Here is a 19,838-nt window from a genome sequence, read left to right on the forward strand (position 1 = left end):
GCAATGGGGGATATTTTTAGGGCTGGAATGTAAACCGCGGCCTAATGGGGGGGGGGGGGGAGCACTGACATCCCGACAACAAACTTCACAGAAGCTGTTCCCCCCCCCCCATCTTTCACGTACTAATTTCTGAAGCGTGCTGCAGACTGTGTGTCTGTATATATGCATGAGGTAGAGCCAGAGGGAAGGAAACGCGGCACAGAAAATGTGAAGTTTCAGGCTCCTCCAACTGTGTCGTTCTGGGTTGGTGCCACAGTCACAGGACGCCGCTTCAGGATCCGAGCAGACTGGGACTAAGTGAGTGACCGGGGCTGCGTACGGCTGTGGCTGGACTCGGACAGACTGACCTGCGAATTAACAGCATGCGTTGTCCCGGCATTTCATAAGCTTGCTCCTGATTTCAGTCATTTACAGTTTAACGGAGACAGGAAAATGTGTCGTCTGGCAACAGAGAGGTTTCTAACACCTGGACCCAAGGTGTCATTTTTGGCTTTTGTGTTCGAACTGCTGAGAATTTCTGCTTAGTGCTGTGTGTTAATTATGCATAAAGTACATTTGGCTGCTTTTTGGAAGAGATGAATAGTCAGTAATTTTATGTAATTCTACTGTAATGGAAAAACTCCACAGACTGGGAAAAAGCAATGATCCATGATTCATAGACGTGTCATTAAAACAATGACTACTACAGGTTTGTGTGTGTGTGTGTGTGTATATATATATATATATATATATATATACACACACACACACACACACACACACACACACACACATACCAAGTATGTGTATAAATTCATTTCTAGGTTCTTATAAGTAATTTCTGAATTTACTTTTCTATTGTACAGTCTTTATTATACTGGAATAGTATTACAATTATTATATTCTTGCATAATCCAAAATGCCCTAACGCACTGCCCCTTAAATAGCTGGTAATTTCACCAGTGAAAATTAGCATGAGAACTTCCTTTAAGGGCTTGACAGCCTCGAGGAAACTGCACAAACACCAACAAGGCGACCTGCTGCTGTGTTCTTATTACTAATATATACAAATGTGGAATAATAATGAAAAGAAAACCTTTATGTCATGCCTGAAAAACACTGATATGACATATTTTGCCATATGTAACAGAAATCATCCTAAATCATACAATTACTAGCAAATAACATTATTCGTGTAATTAATAGTTAATATTCCATACATGCATCTGTAGAGGAAAACATAGCACAACAGGAAATGCAACAGCAGTAATCATTTCTATTTAAAGGTGTCTTCTAGGGGTGGGAAATCCAATCTGTCATTAAACGGAACATATAAAGTGCAGGTTAGTTAATAATAACAGGAAAGGTGTTCCTGTTTTAAGCTCTGAAGTTAAATCAGTAGCAGTCTCTGGGGGGATGAGGCAGATCTCGCCTCGTGTTGGTAATAGCTCTGTAGAATGCTTGTATGTAAAAGCTGGAATTGTCAAGGACAAACTTTTTAAACTGGGAGTGACAGCAGGGCAGTTATATAAGACCTATGATAAAGTTAGCTTTGACGGGGAGTGGGGGGCAGAGCAACTGGGAGAGCACATTCACGGGATTTAGGGGCGGCAGAACATAAAGCTCTGTCAGTTATTCCTCACCTGGGGCAGTCTTTGTAATGACACTTCCTCTATAACCATAAAACAGGACACGATAAAGAGACATCTCGCTTTATGGCTTCGAGTCGGGCCATTTCATGCGAACATTAAAGTTGCAGAAATGACCATTATAATATGGATCAAATTTCCAAAGAAGCGTGACTGACCACAGGCACCAAAGTCATATGGACCTCATTGTTCGTTCTCTTCACAGGATGGACAGTCCACCAGTTGAGGTCTATCACTACAAGGACAGAGAACTTTCCTCTCATCTCCTCACACAGCTGAATTACTTGAGGCAGGAGAGAATCTTCACTGATGTGGTGCTCTGCTCGGACGACATGGAAATCCCATGCCATCGGAATGTTCTTATTTCCAGCAGCCCCTACTTCCGGGCTATGTTCTGCAGCAACTTCAAGGAGAGCAACCAGGCCAGAATAGACTTGAAAGGCATCTCCTCTACTGTCCTCTCAGGTATCGTGGACTATGTATACACCGGGACCATCTCTATCACCATGGATCTGGTGCTGCCACTGATGCAGGCTGCGTCCATGCTACAGTACTACAGGCTCTTTGAGGCCTGCTCTACATTTCTGCAGGAGCAGCTGAGCCCAGACAACTGCCTCAGTATGATCCGACTCTCCGAGATCCTACACTGCCACAGCCTGCGGGAGAAGGCCAAGGAGATGGCTGTGCGCAGCTTCTCAGATGTGGCTGCCTCCGAGGACTTCTGCGAACTCACCCTGCCCGAGCTGCTGTGCTACCTGGAGGACGATCGCCTGTGTGCTGAGGAGGAGCAGGTCTTTGAGACCCTTCTGGCCTGGATCCACCACGACCCCTTCTCCAGACGTGGTGCCATCCACGACCTCTTCAAGAGGGTCCGTCTGCGCTACATCCATCCCACGTACCTTTTCCAGTTCATCGCCAACGATCCCCTCATCCAGTCGTCCACCCTCTGCACTGAGATCATTGAGTCTGTCCGCCGACTCATGTTCTCTGTGAGCACGAAGTGTAGCGGCGAGCTAGGGCCACTCTGGGTGACACCACGCCGCTACACCTGCCACGAGACACTGGTGGTGGTGGGTGGACGCAAGAACAGCGAGCAGACGTCTCGCGAGGCTCTGCTGTACGATGAGCGTACCCAGCGCTGGCAGTGGCTGGCTAAGCTGCCCATCCGACTGTACAAGGCCTCTTACGTCTGCATCCACAGCATTCTCTATGTGCTGGGAGGCCTGGGAATGAGCTCAGGGGAAGGAGTGGTCAGTACCACCGTCTATACCCTATCTCTCAAGACCAACCAGTGGAGGACAGCAGAGCCAATGCTGCAGCCACGTTACGCGCACCAGAGTGTATCCTACCTGCACTTCATCTTTGTCCTCGGCGGCATCGGGCCCGATAAGCAGATCTCCAACACCATGGAGAGATACAACAGCATGTTCAACCTCTGGGAGCCCATGGCCACCATGCCCACGGCCGTGTTGCACCCGGCTGTGGCCGCCAATGACCAAAGGATTTATGTGTTTGGTGGTGAGGACGCCATGCAGAATCCCGTCAGGTTAATACAGGTACCAGTGTTCACGGCAGACTTATAACAAGAGCATGGGGAACTCTTTCTGCAGGGTCGCTGACTGGAAACACTGCTTTCGTCCTTCTCAGGTATATCACATAGGTCGGAATCTCTGGTCCAGGTTGGAGACACGAACTGTGAAGAATGTATGCGCTCCAGCTGCAGTGATTGAAGATAAAATCTACATTATTGGAGGTGAGCAATGTTTAAACCTCAAACCTTCATGATTGTAGGTATGGTTCCTGCCTTGACTTTGTGTGTGTACTATTTGCACATTCTTTCTGTATTTTCTTGGGTTTGTTTTGGGAACCCCCAAAGAGAGGTGGTGGAGTCGATGTTCATATATTGAGGTTTTGTGTGTGTTTTGTATGGCCTTTGTACAGGATGAATCGATGAGCTGCTAAGATCAGAGGTGGCCATTTAAGGTTGAGAAAGTAAAAATACAGACCAAGATTTTTTTCCAACCAACCAGTTGAGTCCTCTGTGACTGTGGCTCTTTATACTCAACTGGTTGGTTGAAACAAAATCTTGGTCTGTATTTTTACTTTCTGGACCTGAAGTGTCCACCTCTGCTGGAGATGGATGTAGACGATCATTGAAACTATGCAATATCACAGAATGGCCATCTCGTCTTGTACAGGGTACACGAGACGAGTGATCGCCTATGACACCAAGGCCAACAAGTTTGTCAAATGCGAAAACATGAAGGAGCGGAGGATGCACCACGCAGCTACTGTCATTGACAACAAACTGTACGTGACAGGCGGGCGATACATAAACAGCCATGATGTCATCGAAGACTCGGACTGCTTTGACTGTTACGACCCCAAAACGGATGTGTGGACGTCCAAGGGGACGCTGCCCTACAAGCTGTTTGACCACGGCTCCCTGCCACTCATCTGCGTCTCCAACAAACCCAACCCATCCTGAAAGGCTTCCCCACACCTCGGGCTACATCACGGATTTGGGTAGCTGGCTGAAAGACTGAGTAGTGTGTCTGCAGTGTGTCTTAAACAAAAGCTGTTACGAATGGTCATGCATGGGAACCATTCCAAGGCATGTCCTAATCACCTTTATATGCATCCATGAGCAGTACAGTAGAAACCAGACTGTTTTCCCCAATGGAACTTGGTTTCCAGTGAGAGGTCTATGGTTTCCCCATAAACTAAAAGGCTGGTTCCCCTGTGGTGCAGATCGTGAGCATCAATGTAGCCATGTGACCATGAAAAAAACAAGTATTTAGTGTTTTGAAGTGGGATGTTTTGTAACCCTCTGTGAATTAACTCAGAACTTTTGCACATCTGAGAGCTCTTATTATGGTTTTAAGACATTCCTCCCAAGTGGACATTCTTTTTGCAATTCACTTAAAAATGACTGCCTTTTTTTTCAAAGTAATTTGAAGTGACAGACAAAAGTGAACTCCTAAAATACAGAGCTTTTTTTTTTCTATCGCTAACTTTATTATTTATTTGGTAACAATATATAAGACACTGTGGAATCCCATCCAGGGTGCGGCCAGTGTATCCTGGGATAGACTCTAGGTTGAAGGTTCAATGCAGGTTCAAGTGTTTATGTAAGATGGATGGAAGGATGGATATATATATGTGTGTGTGTGTATGTGGGTGAGTGTTACATACATATTACATTGTGGGGACCAAATGTCCCCACAATGTGATAAAAATCTGTTATTTGTATGTTGTGGGAACCTTTTTTCCAGGAACCTCAACTTTATACAAATCTGTAACTTCAATCAAAAAACTAAAAATGCCAAAAGTCTTGTGTTTTTGTTTGGTTACTTATGTGATCTGAGTAGGGATTAATTTAATCGTTGTTGGGATTAGGGGTTTTCCTAAAGAAATGAAGGGATGGTCCCCACAAAGATATGAATACAAACATTAACAATGGCAATTAACAATGCAGTTTTTAAGATGTTTTCAAAGTGACCTGGTGTTTTACCCATTTATCCCTTTTGAGCAGCTGCACATATACAGCAGCTGAAGTTCAATATCATACTCAAGGGCACAACAACAGGATCTAGCCGAGTAAATCCTCTAGTTAAAAGCTCCTGTCCTGTTCAGCCACATACTTTAAACTCTATATAGAAATTCAACAACTCTCAAGGGAAGGCCTGTCGAGGCACATAGACCCAGGACTGCATACAACCCCAAGTAAGCATCACATCCCCAAACTTTAAACATAATATTTTCATTGGCATATCAGCCGACCAGCTTTAACATCAAAATCAGAGCAGAAATAATACAGATTTAAGATGACTTGGGGATCTGAGAAATATGTGCGCAATTTTAGCTTTCTAGAATGTTCTACAATGCATTTGAATGAAAGAGAGCACTTTGTAACACATACTTCTATGCAATATATCTAAAGACTAGACCTTTAAATTAAAGGATTGGTATGGCTGTGCATCTAAGGCACATGATTAGTGAATTTCTCCTGTAAGAAATCACTTGTTTTACATCTGTTTAACGGATGATTGTAACAGAAGTCCAGCATAAAAATATATATCACAGAAACACTGAACACACGCCTCATGTACTCAGGGCACAAGCTTTCCCATGTGGATGCATTTATGGGAATTTTCAAACGGAAAAAAAAATCTGAGACTTGGACAGCTGAAGAGACTCCCAGTTGTAGCTTCCCCCGCATCATCACATTGCCATGGCGATGCCCCCACCGCCCTTTGACCCCAGCGTCTCCGTGGCAGCAGATATTTGCTTGTGTTTGTGTAGCTCCGCTGACTGTAACCCTTCACAGCGTCCCCAGAAAAACAAAACTCGTCTTTTCATACATACTTTATGTACTGTTTATTTACAGTAGGCTGTTTATTTACAGTATTTACAGTAGGCTTTTCACAGTATGTCTTTTGTTTTATAATTGTCTCAGTTTTTTAAAAATTGCTTTATTTATACATAAAAATTAAATAAAAAATATTTAAACCTGGAATTTCACTGTAGTGGAGGAAACATTTTCTAACTTTTGCAGGGTTGTCAGTCCTTATAATAAAACGATTATTTAAAAAGAAAGATAACAAGAAAGTTAACAAAAACACATGGATGTACAAAAAACTACCTTTGAACACAGAAGTAAAAAATAAACACCTCAGATATAGCTCTTGTTCCTCTTTACATATTAAATCCATGAAACATTAATTTTTGATTAATACATATTAATAAATTAGCGAATACGTATAATTTTAAAATGTATAAAGTTTGAATTTTCATTTATCTTTTACAGTCACTGAAACTGCACATTTTCTCATAAATTACGCGGTTTGTTCATTTTCTTTAAAAAAAAAAAACTGCTTTGGATGAACAGAAAATCAATGGATGGATGGATGGATGGATAATTGTGTTGCCTAGAAAATGCCTCTTAAAAAGTATTTTGAAATCATTTACTGAAAAATAATGAGTTTTTGTGAGTTCATTTACTGCTGCAAATCAAACACCTGCAAGGGCAGAAATAATTCTTATTTAGGTAAACTGAAAAGTAAAGAAAGTATTCATTTTATTGAGAGTTCATATTAAAATAGCTTCTTAGAAGCAATGCTACCATTTTTCTTGAAAATGAAATTGCAGAATTGTATATAGAATATATTTTGTAAATTGGGTGTCATTTTTAATCCACATACTTCAATGTATGAGGTTGGATGTTTGTGTTTCAAAGGAAGCACATAAAAAATATATGGATATAATTTTTTTTTCAAATAACAATATTTATTCTTCCAAATAAAATAAAGCATTTTACACCCTTGTAATGGAATTACTGTTTGGGGAATATCCAGTGCTATTCCCATATATGCTTACCTGTTTTTTTATAGCTATATTTAAAGACGGATATCAGTGATGCATCTTCCAAACAGTCAAACTGGTCAGGGTGGTGGGCACTGGGGCTCAGAAGTCTTTCCCAGTGCAGGGGACGCGACAGGCGTAAATACCAGTCAGCTGCAGTCCATACACACACCACGGGGAGAACACATAAACACCCAGAACATACACGGGATCTGAACCCATAACCCTGTAGGTGTGAGGACAGATCCCATAGCAATCATAATTCATGCACTTTCCATTCTGGGGTTAGAAGTTTAGAAAGTTGTGTTATGTTATGTTAGGTAGTAAAGAAAGTGTTACGCATGAGATCAGAGTGTAAAGTGCAGAGGAGAGTGAGTGTCCGGGGGCCAGAAAAAGTCTGGCTGTAAAGTCTTGGTTCAACATCACGCCACTCGTCAACGGGGTAGGTGAATGCAACAAGCCGTTTCATGTTTGATGGTTATATACTTTAAATAGCGTACATTTAAAGCTTGTGAGAACATGAACATGCATGGAACATAACTTGAGACGGGCAGTAGGTGCATCTGGCTGCCTGAGCTGAGCCCGGCAGGTTGCAGCCGCAGTCCGTGTCAGGAGCACTGAACCTGTCCACCACATGTCCACTTCCTACTGACGCTACAGTTTGGGTCTAATGGTGAAGGGTCATAGAACGCCTCTAAATATTACCTCCGACTTCATTTTCCTGGAACGGCTCATAATGGGAATATACTTACACCTGTTCTTAATTTCATAAGGCAATGAAGAAACAGTTAAAACTATTCTTTCCAATTACTAGTGATTGGACTAACATGTTAGTGAATGTAGTGAAGCAAAATGTTATCGGCTATTTTAACACCATAATAAAATATTGGGGTGAGATTTGAAGCTTTAATGTCAGAAAATCAGTTATGTTCATTTAGCATACCGCTGAAATATACAGTAAGCTAAACATCAAATCAAATCAAATCAAAAAATGTATTTGTCCCTGAGGGGCGATTTGAGGCATGTAGAGCAGTGTTGCACAGACTCAGAACCAGACATTAATGAAATAGAACAAATAAAATAAAATTTTTAAAACTCAGAAAACGTAATAAGAATAATAGTAAAGACATTAGTAAGAACGTTTCATGAAAACGACCTAAGGTAGGTCACAAACATTTCCAGTCATTCGTCAGTGTTAAATATAATAGCTCTTCATTTTATCCAAAATTCAATAGTACAGGGATTATTTAGAATTATTATTCAGGAATTTGGAGGGGGAAAAAATGCATTTTTATAATTCTTTTTGAAAATCCACCCTGGCAACACCGGAGCGTCATGTACTAAATCTGAAATTCTCATTAATGTTTATGAAGCTCGTGCTGTTCTCGTACGTGTTGTTGTATTTCAGTGTATTACAAATATTTTCTGCCAGCTGCAACCTGGTAAGGAATAAGTGGTACCCTGTCAGAAAAAAAGAGTAACAGATGGTACATTTGCTCGTCACTGGGGCTGTACCCTCAAGGACCCGTCAGTTGTACCCTTAGCTGTAGGTAATTGTAAGATACAGAAATGGACTCTGAGGAACATTTCTGTACCATTGTGGGTACATTAATGTTGCTTGTACCTTGATGATGTTCCTCAGAATCCATTTCTGTACCTTAATTTACACTAAAAGGTACCTACAGCCAGGGTACAATTGGCAGACTCTTGAGGGTACAGTTCCAGTGACAAGCAAAGGTACAAATTAGTACTCTTTTTCTGACAGTATACTGATGGAAATATGAATGGATGGATTTTTTTTTTGTATTCAGCAAGTTCCATTAAAATTTCTTTGCTGGTTTTTAGTTATTTATTAGTAAGAAATAGAAATTTATTAAGGTCTATTAGTCTAGACTTAGAAAGTCAATTACAACTTGAATAAAAACTTTTATTCGTGTCTAGTGAACCATGCCAAAATTTCATTAGCAGTTTACTGGTCATCATCAAATCAGGTACCTTTGATTTTTAATCTGTCGCTCGTTGTCCCGCGCCCTTTGTGATCGGTTGATTGTCTGACGTTCCTCTCCTTGAACGTCTTGTTAGCCCAGCTACCTATTGTAGTGCCTGCTTCTGCTCTGGTCCTTCAGTTATGTTACTTTGGGTTGGAATTTCTACCACCTTGCCTCTTTTGGGGGTTTTGGTTAATGTGATCTATTTTGCAAAGAAACTCCTTTGTCTTCGGGATCTTCACTTTCTTTCCTGCCTACGGCATGCTATTCCGTAACAACTTAATCCAGCAGTTTACCAACCTGTCCTGCTACGGACAATAGGAATGTGCATCTCCGTCACTGAGGCCGGTGGACTGCACATCTCCACGCATAGCCCACGATACAATATATGAAAGATACAATATGATTCACCCCTATTACGGTACATAGCGGTTCAACACAATGCGATTCACTACTAAGGTGACCTAAAATGCGCCCCCATTGCAATTCAGGTTGGTTTAATTCAACGCGCTACGACGCAACACAAAAGAATATGAAGCTATGTAACTCAATATCGTAGAAATACAGAAACGATTTAAAGAGGGGGAATCAATCTAAATGTAAAATTACTGGTTACATTTCTAAATGGGTTAATAAAGACATATGCCTTTACTAATAATTATATATGAATGAATCAGATTTTACTGATGCAAAGATGTTAGAAACGATGCACCCAGAGTTCATACCAGATTGTATCCGGTGCACAGTCTTTTAATCGAGGAAATCGTGTCAGTACACTGTCATACAAGTTCATTAGTCTACTGGGTATCTGTATGTGAGATTTGGCTGGAAATAGTGCTTTCTCTCAATACAGACAGGTGTTTGTTTTGATTAATGGATTTTGAAACAAAATCACTAATATATTCCATAAATTCACTAGAAACTTGCATGAATCTGAGGAAGATAAATTAGGTGTACTTACAAAGATAGGCCAAAATTATGTACTAGTATTAGAAAAAGCTCTGCTTGGCGTTTTTGCCATCACAGGAAATTTATCTATAAATCATTAAAGAGCGGAATTGATTGCCTTTAAACGCCATAAATCCAACAGAGCAAATCATGTACCGAACTTACTAACGAGCGTACCTAGAGGTCTAACCTTCGCTCTTTTATATTGTTATTTTATATATTTAGCATTTTCCGGGGTTCAGGAAATTCTATTTGCGTGGCCAGAGGTCCGTTCAGTGAGTCCCGATCACGTTTCCTTCCTGTAAATTTGGCCAAAGGTTGTTTTCATCGTGAAGCAGCAAATGGAAGATGGGGGGCGTAGAGGTCGGGAACTATAGGTGTTATGGCGTTATTTTGGGAAACAAACAGGGGGAACATTACACCACGCCACTCGTGGTCAAACTGGCTCTCAGATGCTTCGCTGGTCTGCACTTACCCCAGTGCTGCTCTTCGCTTGGGGCAGATGATGAAATTTTCATAGATGTGCAGCAACAGGTGCTAACGACCAATATGTTTTTTTGCCAGCTGTGGACTATGCGTACGAAAAACAGCGGAAGATCGTCCTGTGGATTATGTCCCAGTGCCCTTCGTGAGGCTGAATTTTTTAGATTTCGATTTGCACGGATTCCTGTCTTTTCAACTTTTTTCTGCTTTTAAGGCAGATCCATGGAAGTTTTTTACGGGACCCCCCCACCCGGAAAACACACGTTCATTCCAATACTGCGTGCGAAACACTAAGCTCGGGCAGATTTATCTTATTTATATAGCAATAGATGTTGTTTTAAATTAAACCTCAATCTACCTGGCCAAGAGACTAAACAAGACTTATCTTATTGTTACACTGTATGTATGTTTTTATCTTTCCTTTTATTCGTTTTCCTGGCATATTGCTTTGCTCTTACGTTTACTTCCGATTGTACCCCAGACGGACCTATTACCTCACCAGATTCCCACGCATTCACCTACTGCATCCTGGCATTTCAGAAATAAACCTAAAGCATCCTCCCGGTAGGAAATACTCTCCGAAATACCTCTGCCGTTGTAATTACGTTTTATAGTTTTACCATCCAGGAATGCTGAGTACATGTTGTGTCTGAACACCAGCTAGACCATAAAAAACCATTTTCGGCAGTCAGGCTTCTCATACTTGACGGTTCGCCAACATCAACACCACAAAATTAGTTGTCAAACATTCAGATGAAACACGATACCTTGCAGTATAATATCTAGACAGTGAGTTCTCAGTGAAGAACTAAATAAAGAAGAGAGAATTGTGTGCGGATTTTCAAAAAGGATTCCAGAAACCTGCTTTCATCTATGTGCCTCATACATATGTTTGACGTCGAAATTAAAAAAACGAGAATAAACCCAAAATCTTTCACTTTAGCTGCTTACATGAAACCGAATCATCACTGTTCCTTGCTTTTATTTCCTGATTAACGACACTGTGTGCCCTTTGACCTTTGGTATCCACGTTTGATGCTGTGTTGAATCAGGCAGCATGAGAGTGTCACATGCATGCTATGGAGCTCCAGTTTCCTTGTATCTGGTCATGTACCACAACTTTAACCTGCCCAGTCTTGCTGTGACTTTCCCAGCTGTCTGTGATGAGATGCATCATCGTTATGCCTATAACACCAAGCCCTGAGATACTTTAATATTTTCATACAAGATGACATAAGGGGTTCATGACTTGTACTTGAAGCCTGGAGGCTGCTTGCTGTAGGGAAACGTGATTGTGTCATAAAAATTATGCAAGATGCATTGGATAGAACATCAGTAGCAGCAATGTAATAATATACTTCAAAGACATGAAGGAGCACAGTATTCGCCATTTATATTGAATAGCTGATATTTCAATACAGATTCTTTTCAAATATATAGTTTGCTGGAGAAAATCAGGTTATGTACTAAGGGGGCTACTGCAAAAGGCCCCATATGCTGTGAGGTGACTGGTCACATTTCCAGTCGTGTATCTAATATGATACACAGCGTCCTCCTGGATGTATGAACCGTCTGGCCTACAACGCGTGCTGCTCATTAACATATTAACGTTTCGAAATATAGAGCAAAGATGTTTGTAACGCTGCCAAAAAGGTGCAACTCCGACGAGCTAAAGGATATGATTCCCCTAATTTATCTTAGCGTCATGCATGCAAGCAAAACCAAATTAATCAGAGGCGTTTGTGCTTGTTCAGCTGCTGGTAAAGTGTTTGTCATTGTGTGGAGATGAAGTTAGATATGACGGAGATCAATACAACAATGGTGTATCAGGCTGAAAGTTATATCCAAGTACTGCGGGTTATTTGCATGGCTGTGCTTTATGCTGATGTCTGTTTTACACCTTTAACCTCATTTTTATTAGTTTGCTTTTTTTTGTTTTGCTAAAACAAAACACACTGCATGCTCCCCTCGCTGGTGTCTCCTCAGCTACCGACACGCTCGAAGTCTGCGATCCTCAGCAAAGCGCAGTGAACGCGCGCGGGTAGAAACGGAGTTTAGAGCACGTGGTCGGGCTCTGCCCGGGATGCATATACTACAGGGTACGTTTCCCAAAAAGCATAGTCGTTAACAACGTTAGCAACTTACATAGTTGGAACAATGCAACTCAACGGTTCCAATTACATGTCAAATGCTATCGGGGGCTTTTGGAAAACGCGCCCTTGTTCATTTCGTAGCAGTCTGATCATAGGAACAAAATCTCGTGTTAAGTTTATCTAATATTGTATAAAGGAAGTTAAGAGAAGGGGCATCGCGCTTAGATACTTTAAGTTTAAAATAAACAACCAGTCTCCATTATTAGCTACTGTCGAATAAAATGTGAAAAACATATCCCCGTTACTCAGTCAAATAACAACAACGTCAAACAATATTTTGATAGCATGGCCTCTTTCCGAGGAATGAAGACAGACCGACGCGTTCGTCTTAAGAAGCAGCTGACAATTTGCTTAAAAGTCTGGATGATATTTCCAGAGAGGTTTTGCAACACGGAGCAAAATGGTAAACAAAGCCACGTGTTGTGACAGCGTTTCCAAAAGGGGCGGGGCCGCCGACACTTCCGGTAACTTTGCTTTCGGATATAAGTACAACTGCGCACATAGTGAGTCAGAAGTCTTTGGTCTCTGATGAAGAGAAGTGGGGGAAAGGCACTAAAATAGAATCATTTCTGCTTTTTGTAATTTCACTCCGATTTTGCTGCTTTGCCCGGTTTAGAAGATGCCATTTCTAGGACAGGACTGGAGGTCGCCTGGGCAGACCTGGGTTAAAACTGAAGAAGGTTGGAAAAAGTATTCGGACGAAAAAAACAATAATGTTACAGAACTAAAAGGGTTAGTGCTCGTTCTTCCTCCTGTTTGTTATACTGCTGTTGTTTTCACGACTCTTCATTAAGATTAATCTAGCGGTTATGTAAGTGTAAGTCTCCAACATTATGCATCCTCTTGCAAAGTTATGAAACTTTTAGTAAAGGTCTCCTTGCTTTTCAAAGACGCAGAGTGATGTGTGTAAATCTGCGTAGTTATGCTACACAGCAGGGTAGCTTTCTGTCTGCGTCGTGTTTTTTTTTATTCCGCATTTTAATCCCGCCTTCTAGCCCCGGTCCTGGATCAAAAACACGGCGTATTTGGGATGTTTGTTTTTTTTCTAAGTATGGTATGAAGATAAGGTTATTAAAGTACAGAATGAATGCTATGTTTCCGTCTGGAGTTAACTCGGTCGGGTACGTGATGAGCTTTGTAAACTTGGTGTTTGCCAGCCGTTAATCATTCTGCAGTAAAAATAACCCATCGTGATAGGATTAATGGGCATGTGTTAGGTACTGTGCTGCTTCCAAAACAAACCATTTGTATCAAGACAAGATATTAAGTTGATTAAGGCAGACATGGCTGTAGCTGTCTTTGCTCTACAAAAGACCAATGTATAGGGGGCAGTGGCAATCATGTGTGTTTAAGGATGACATGACAATAATATTTCAGCTGCTGTAAAGAGGAGGAGCTATATAAGAAAAACATGTTTCTGGCCATGAGTTATGATGTGGTTGCAAAGAAGCGCAAGAAAGATCTTCTGAACAACAACACCAAGGTTCCTTGTAAGTAATCCCCCCACCCCACATTCATAGGGTTTCAAAACTGGAGTCTATTATGAATAAGAAATTAAAAATATTTTTTTATGTATGCTGTTTGCAGATTTCCACAAAGACAAATGGATCTATGTCCACAAAGGAAGTACCAGAGAGGTACTGTATGGGCCTGTTTGTATCCCGTGGGAAATGGGGAAGACGTGTTCACAGAATTTTCAGGTCACGCAGAGATTCACCCTTGTGTGTCTTTTTTTTCCCCCAGCGCCATGGGTACTGCACTCTCGGAGAGGCCTTCAACCGCCTGGACTTCTCCAGCGCCATCATGGACTCCAGACGATTCAACTACGTTGTGAGGGTGAGCTCCTTTTGAGTGACGTCACTTCAGAAAGTTGTGCTTGTTTTTTCCTCTTCCCTCTTTCCTCCTACACACGAGTAGCTCCCTGCGGGCTGTCAGAGGCCGGTCGAACAGGCCCGAAGCAGTCCCCCTTATCACGCCGAACCAGACAGGCGCTCCTGCGTCACTTAAAGGAGCAGGGAAAGTTGGTCTGCTGCTGTCTCTGTAGATACATGGAAGCAGGCCCCCCTTGGGACCAGATTAGCATTATGCTAAGAACCTCCAAATTGACTCCTCTTTTCATTGTAAGTCCTGTAGGTGTTGTAGAGCACGCCAGTGTGGTGGCAGTTATGTAAAGAGGGTGAGATATATATATATATATATATATATATATATATATATATATAAAATAATTTTGCTCCCTGCTTGTACCATCTTGCTGAGGATAAACAACTTGTTGTTGAAGTCCGCTGTCAGGTGGTGTCCTGGCTCACCACTATTTGGTGAGGATGCAGCCATGGCCGTGAAACATGACCCAGTCACTCTTGAACAACTGATCCCCTGACCTCTTATCACCATCGTTATGACTTTGTTTCCAGTCACAAGAGCTGACCCCCCTCCCCCCTGCCCCTACGCCCCACCACAGGCTGTTCTCGATTTTCTCAGTGACAGATTTCACTTCTGTCAGCCTTTCACTTCGCCGAAATGTCTGAGCTGACAGGTGGTTCTGTGTTTCGGGGGTTTGCTGTCCCCTCGAAGCCCGAGTGCTTTTTCTCCATGACCTGGCTGTGTACACCAGGGAGACCACATCAGAATTCGAGAGCTGGTGGCTGATTTATTGACGGATCTTTCTAGAACCAGGAAGTGGTCCACGCAGTTCACCCCCTTGCCATTAGGTAATCTAAGGAGTGATTGAGAGAGGAAGGTTGAGTCTGATCATGTCCCTTTGCCTGGTTTCAAGGAGCCTCCTTCCTACCAACCACATTTTAATATGAATGGCTACAGCCACCTGTCTCAGCGGCTGCCCACCGTTGTGTATTTCCACTGCAACATTTAGAAGGTGGGGTGAAGATAGTGGTCAGGGGCGTAAGTCAGCCTTCCCCTAACAGTGGAAAACCGACGGGATTGGGCCCAAGTCAAACGTCCGTGACTAAGTGGAGGCTAAAAGCAGAGACGTGATGTCCCATTCTGCTCTGAGATAAATAGAGGTGTTTGATGGGACTTTTGGAGAGGAGGGAGTGGGGGGGTTATGCCTGGGTGCTGACAATGGTCACATGCTGGGGTTGAGCAAGAAGCGGGAGGCGTAAACAGTTTTTCTCCATGATGTCAGCGGGGGTGGGCAGCCTGACTTGGATGCCACAGCAGCTCTGTGGTGCCCTGCCACCCCCCCCCTCACTGTGGGGCTTTTTGGATTTAAAATGGAACCAATTCCAAACCACTTGGGAGGATCACATTTAAGGACACGCTTGTATCTTTGTGGGGACTTCCTCTTGTCTCATTTTTAATTGGAAAAAACGAATGGAAAAATGAGGTTCGAAATACAAGTATGGGAAGTAGAGGGAGTTTTTAGAAAGTCCCGCAGACATCTGTGGACTGTTGGGACCTTCAGAAGCGTCTGAGTGAAGGTGACAGAAGCTGCGTATGTTTACGCTCCCTTGGCTGGCCTTTGTGTCACACCGCCTCATGTACTCGGTCCTGTCTGGCTGTGGGCTGGTTCTTCTCAGAGTCTATTTCCTTAGAACAGAATCTAGATGAGCAGCATGATCTGGGATGAAGATCATTTTGTCTTCAGTTATTAATCGTAGGGAGGACAGCCTCAAGAAAACACCCCCACTCTGCCCGAACCATTCCAGACTCTACTATATTTATTTTGCTTGAGCTTTTGTTTCAAAACAATCTCTCTCCAGAGAAAGTCAACCTGAGGCTGGCAGTGGGGGGTGGGGGGGGTTGGCGTCTGCAGCTCACAGCTGTATATTTCTGTCCCCTTCTCTAGCTGCTGGAGTTGATTGCCAAGTCCCAACTGCCGTCCCTGAGCGGTGTGGCACAGAAGAACTACATGAACATTCTAGAAAAAGTAGTGCAGAAAGGTGAGCTGTCACTGCGAAGCGGTGTGGATCCACATGTCTCGCTTGACTGAAAGCCAACGTGTGGACCCGTGTTAATACAGAAAACCTACTTTCCCAAAAATTCTGCTTGTTAAAAAAACATATTCTGAGATGCGTGTAGCCGTTTGAAGTATTCCAGAGGAAAGGCTGGAAGGGGCTGCTGAATTAAAACAAATTACACTGCAAAGTAATCTAATTGTCCCCAGCCACGTTTACCTCTGGGGAATTTCATAATTGCTCCTAACAGGAAGAGCGACAGACATTTCAGAACAAACGGCTCTCCTGTAAACGAAATTCTCCTTTAGCTAAACAGAGCCAGGTTGTTCGGGGAACTGTTTCAATGCCCTGTTCCAGATCATGCCTGCAGAATACGGTTGTGCTGCCAACATACACAGATATTTTGTCTATAATTCATAAGCAAAATGATTTATTATTAAGGCATGTAAACATACAGTCAAGTGTGAGTTGGACAGTAAAAATAAGCACAAGTATTTAGATTTGCGCCAATGCAGTATGACATGGTGTTTTGATGGCTTTTGATTAGTATACTAAGCTGAATGCCTGAAGTTTGACCATTGTGACATTTCCCTCTCTGCTGGCAGTGCTGGAGAACCAGCAGAACGTGCGGCCCATCAGAGAGCTCCTGCAGACACTCTACGTGTCCCTTTGCAGCCTGGTGCAGGACATGGGCAAGTCAGTGCTGGTGGGTAACATCAACATCTGGGTCCACCGTATGGAGAATATCCTGCTTTGGCAGCAACAGCTGGACAACATCCAGATCAACCGGGTGAGTAGAGAAGGCGGTCAATGCTGAATTAGGGATTATGGGTAGAAGAAAAAGCAGTGGGAAAAAAAGGGGGAATGTGAGGAATTTTTGGAAAGGTAACCATGGGCAGAATGATGATGGTCAGAGACCTGATGCAGGATGGAAGCATGCATTCGTGTTTATGTTTCACTGGTTTTGTTTTGCATCCCCAGCCAACATCCAAAGGCATGACACTGACCGACCTGCCAGTGAGCTTGCAGCTCAACATCATGCAGAGGCTGTCAGATGGGCGGGACCTGGTCAGCCTGGGTCAGGTGTCCCCAGACCTTAATGACCTCGCTGAGGACCGTCTGCTGTGGAAGAAGCTGTGCCAGTATCACTTCACCGAGCGACAGGTACCAGGAATCGCATTTTGCATGGAATCTGGCTGTGTGACGCTAATGTCAAGGAAGGTTCCTTGAAAACGGTATGTAGTTGCTGGCAGTTTAGAGAGCCACCTCCACAGTTCCGGGTCCAAATCAAGTCCAGCTGTTGCTATATGTAAAGAAGGTAGCAAAAATGCATACTTTGAACCATCCCCTCCCCAATACACAGATTCGCAAGCGTCTGATACTGACCGACAATGGCCGTTTGGATTGGAAGAAGATGTACTTCAAACTCTGCAGATGCTACCCTCGTAAGGAGCAGTACAGCGACACTCTGCAGTTCTGTACCCACTGTCACATCCTCTTTTGGAAGGTGAGATGTGTGACATGTTGGTTCTTGTCACTCTGTCTCTCTCCCCCCCCCCCCCCCCCCCCCATGGTTAAGGTTATTACAGCCTAAGGCGATAAAATCTTGCAGAAAATGTATGTGTGATTTCTCATGAAATGTCCTGAGTTTGCTTAGCGCGGTGTTTCTCAACCCGGTCCTTGGGGAACTGCAGACGGTCCACGTTTTTGCTCCCTCCCAGCTCCGTTGCAGACAGCCCACATCTGCACTTCATACCGGGAGCTGGGAGGGAGCAGAAACGAAGACTGTCTGGGGTTCCCTGGGGGCCAGGTTGAGAAACACTGGCTAACCAACTGGAAGAGTTGTATTGTAGTCTGGAAAGTGATCTTGAACCGACGACCCCCGTCTGTCCCTGTCCCCCCAGGACACAAACCACCCCTGCACTGCCAACAACACGGAGAGCTGCTGCATTGCTGTATCTCCCCAAGGTTTCATCAACCTCTTCAAATACTGAGGGGGAGGGGCTTATGACACTGTACAAAGTATTCATAGTGCAATTGATTCCTGAATGCCTTGAGATTTGGGATTTTATTTTGGGGGGAGGGAGGGGTGACTCAGCAAAGGGGGTGGGGTGAATGTGACAGATGGATAAATGCAACGTCTGGGAGAGAATGTTTTGGGAGCTCTGGATGTGTTGGTATGATTCAAAGAGCTTTGCGCCAAAAAATATGTAGATGAACAATTATTTTTCTTTTGGTAAATGTGCCGCTGTGTTTGACTCTCTTGAGCATATAAACTGCTCATTTGTTGTAACATTGTAAGCAAATATCGGCTTCTTAAAGAGGATCATTTAAGTCGTATGTTTTTTTTTCCATGTTAATAGGAATCGTGTGTTAAAACCTAATATGTTAATGGAGCATTTGAAGAATTTTCTGTGCTCTTTGCAAATATTTTATAGCTTTTGACCTGGGTGTTGAGGCTTTATGTGTTAAGATATGACTCAGGATGTGTGTGTACAGATGGACTTTATGGTCACTGATTTGGGATTGTACAATTTTTTTTTTGTATATATAGTATTCTCTTTTCCACTTTTATACATTTTGGAGTTTATGATTTGTATTTTCAAAGGCTCTTTGAAAGTGTTTGTATAAACATGTTTGCTTGTATATTCTGTGCAATATTGCAGCATTTTTTGATGGTACTGGCCAAGTCGGGGTTCAGAACATTTCTCGTTCCGAGGCGCCCTCAGCGAAAGCCTATCGAGGGAAGGAAATGTTCTGTCCGTTTGTTCATGGAAGCACAAATCAAACGCTCCAACCAAAGTGCAGAATGTGAAGAGGCTTGTAATACACGCCAGCACTCATATTTTTATCTCTCTTTTTTTCACTGTTACAAAACTACAGATTTTGTTATAGGCACCTGCATGGTCAAAATTTGTATTACTGAAATGTTTTGGTTTTTTATTTTCCTGCTTGACGCACAGACCAGCACTAAGGTGAATGAGGGCGTCTTTGGATAGGAACGGATGTATCTTCATGGTGACCGTACTGTTGAGCTATGCGGTGCTGGGAAGAGGGTTTGTGATTTATTGGATAAATAAATCGCTTAATAATATTACAGCAGTCTGACTTTCTGTGGCTTGTGTGCTGCCCACTGCCTGCACCTCTCCACGTCGGGAAAAGGCATCGGGCTTCATCCGTTTACAGAAGGTACAATGCTGGGAAGAATCATGTAACAGGCACTTGATTTATTGTCTACAGGGTTCTAGAACCCCCCCCCCCCCCAAATCCCAATAGATTTCTTTTCACTGGGCCTGGTTTTGTGAAATACTGTGGTATTGATGCTGATAGCCTCAGGGGGACAGGAAGCCGTGGACC

At 42.9% G+C, this 19,838-nt stretch overlaps 3 protein-coding genes across 3 annotated transcripts in view; all 3 read left to right on the forward strand.

Annotated features, from left to right (window-relative positions):
• washc5 (WASH complex subunit 5) overlaps positions 1-15,712 on the forward strand; it is a 108,548-nt gene extending 92,836 nt beyond the window's left edge. The window contains exon 30 of the mRNA XM_049025070.1: positions 15,703-15,712. The gene's annotated coding sequence lies outside the window, so the exon portion shown is untranslated. The remainder of the gene's footprint in view (positions 1-15,702) is intronic.
• On the forward strand, positions 67-6,529 carry LOC125748652 (kelch-like protein 38). The gene is made up of 4 exons (XM_049025098.1): positions 67-297; positions 1,834-3,184; positions 3,276-3,381; positions 3,827-6,529. The coding sequence occupies exons 2-4, from the start codon at positions 1,835-1,837 to the stop codon at positions 4,114-4,116; spliced, it is 1,746 nt and encodes a 581-aa protein (XP_048881055.1). The 5' UTR covers positions 67-297; position 1,834; the 3' UTR covers positions 4,117-6,529.
• Positions 13,058-19,575, forward strand: fbxo32 (F-box protein 32). The gene is made up of 9 exons (XM_049025099.1): positions 13,058-13,296; positions 13,942-14,054; positions 14,152-14,201; positions 14,308-14,400; positions 16,373-16,466; positions 17,087-17,271; positions 17,463-17,645; positions 17,845-17,988; positions 18,386-19,575. The coding sequence occupies exons 1-9, from the start codon at positions 13,184-13,186 to the stop codon at positions 18,473-18,475; spliced, it is 1,065 nt and encodes a 354-aa protein (XP_048881056.1). The 5' UTR covers positions 13,058-13,183; the 3' UTR covers positions 18,476-19,575.
• Positions 19,576-19,838: the final 263 nt, after the last annotated feature.

This window comes from Brienomyrus brachyistius, chromosome 9 (genome assembly GCF_023856365.1).
Source record: "Brienomyrus brachyistius isolate T26 chromosome 9, BBRACH_0.4, whole genome shotgun sequence".
NCBI lineage: Eukaryota > Metazoa > Chordata > Actinopteri > Osteoglossiformes > Mormyridae > Brienomyrus > Brienomyrus brachyistius.

What these genes read in the sequence shown, in the direction of transcription:
- LOC125748652 (XM_049025098.1), top strand. Translation starts at nt 1,835, where the DNA reads ATGGACAGTCCACCAGTTGAGGTCTATCACTACAAGGACAGAGAACTT. An exon ending in ATCCCGTCAGGTTAATACAG is followed by an intron (nt 3,185 to 3,275) that starts GTACCAGTGTTC and finishes CGTCCTTCTCAG; the next exon opens with GTATATCACATAGGTCGGAA. An exon ending in TAAAATCTACATTATTGGAG is followed by an intron (nt 3,382 to 3,826) that starts GTGAGCAATGTT and finishes CGTCTTGTACAG; the next exon opens with GGTACACGAGACGAGTGATC.
- fbxo32 (XM_049025099.1), top strand. Translation starts at nt 13,184, where the DNA reads ATGCCATTTCTAGGACAGGACTGGAGGTCGCCTGGGCAGACCTGGGTT. An exon ending in GATTCAACTACGTTGTGAGG is followed by an intron (nt 14,401 to 16,372) that starts GTGAGCTCCTTT and finishes CCCCTTCTCTAG; the next exon opens with CTGCTGGAGTTGATTGCCAA. An exon ending in ACAACATCCAGATCAACCGG is followed by an intron (nt 17,272 to 17,462) that starts GTGAGTAGAGAA and finishes TTGCATCCCCAG; the next exon opens with CCAACATCCAAAGGCATGAC.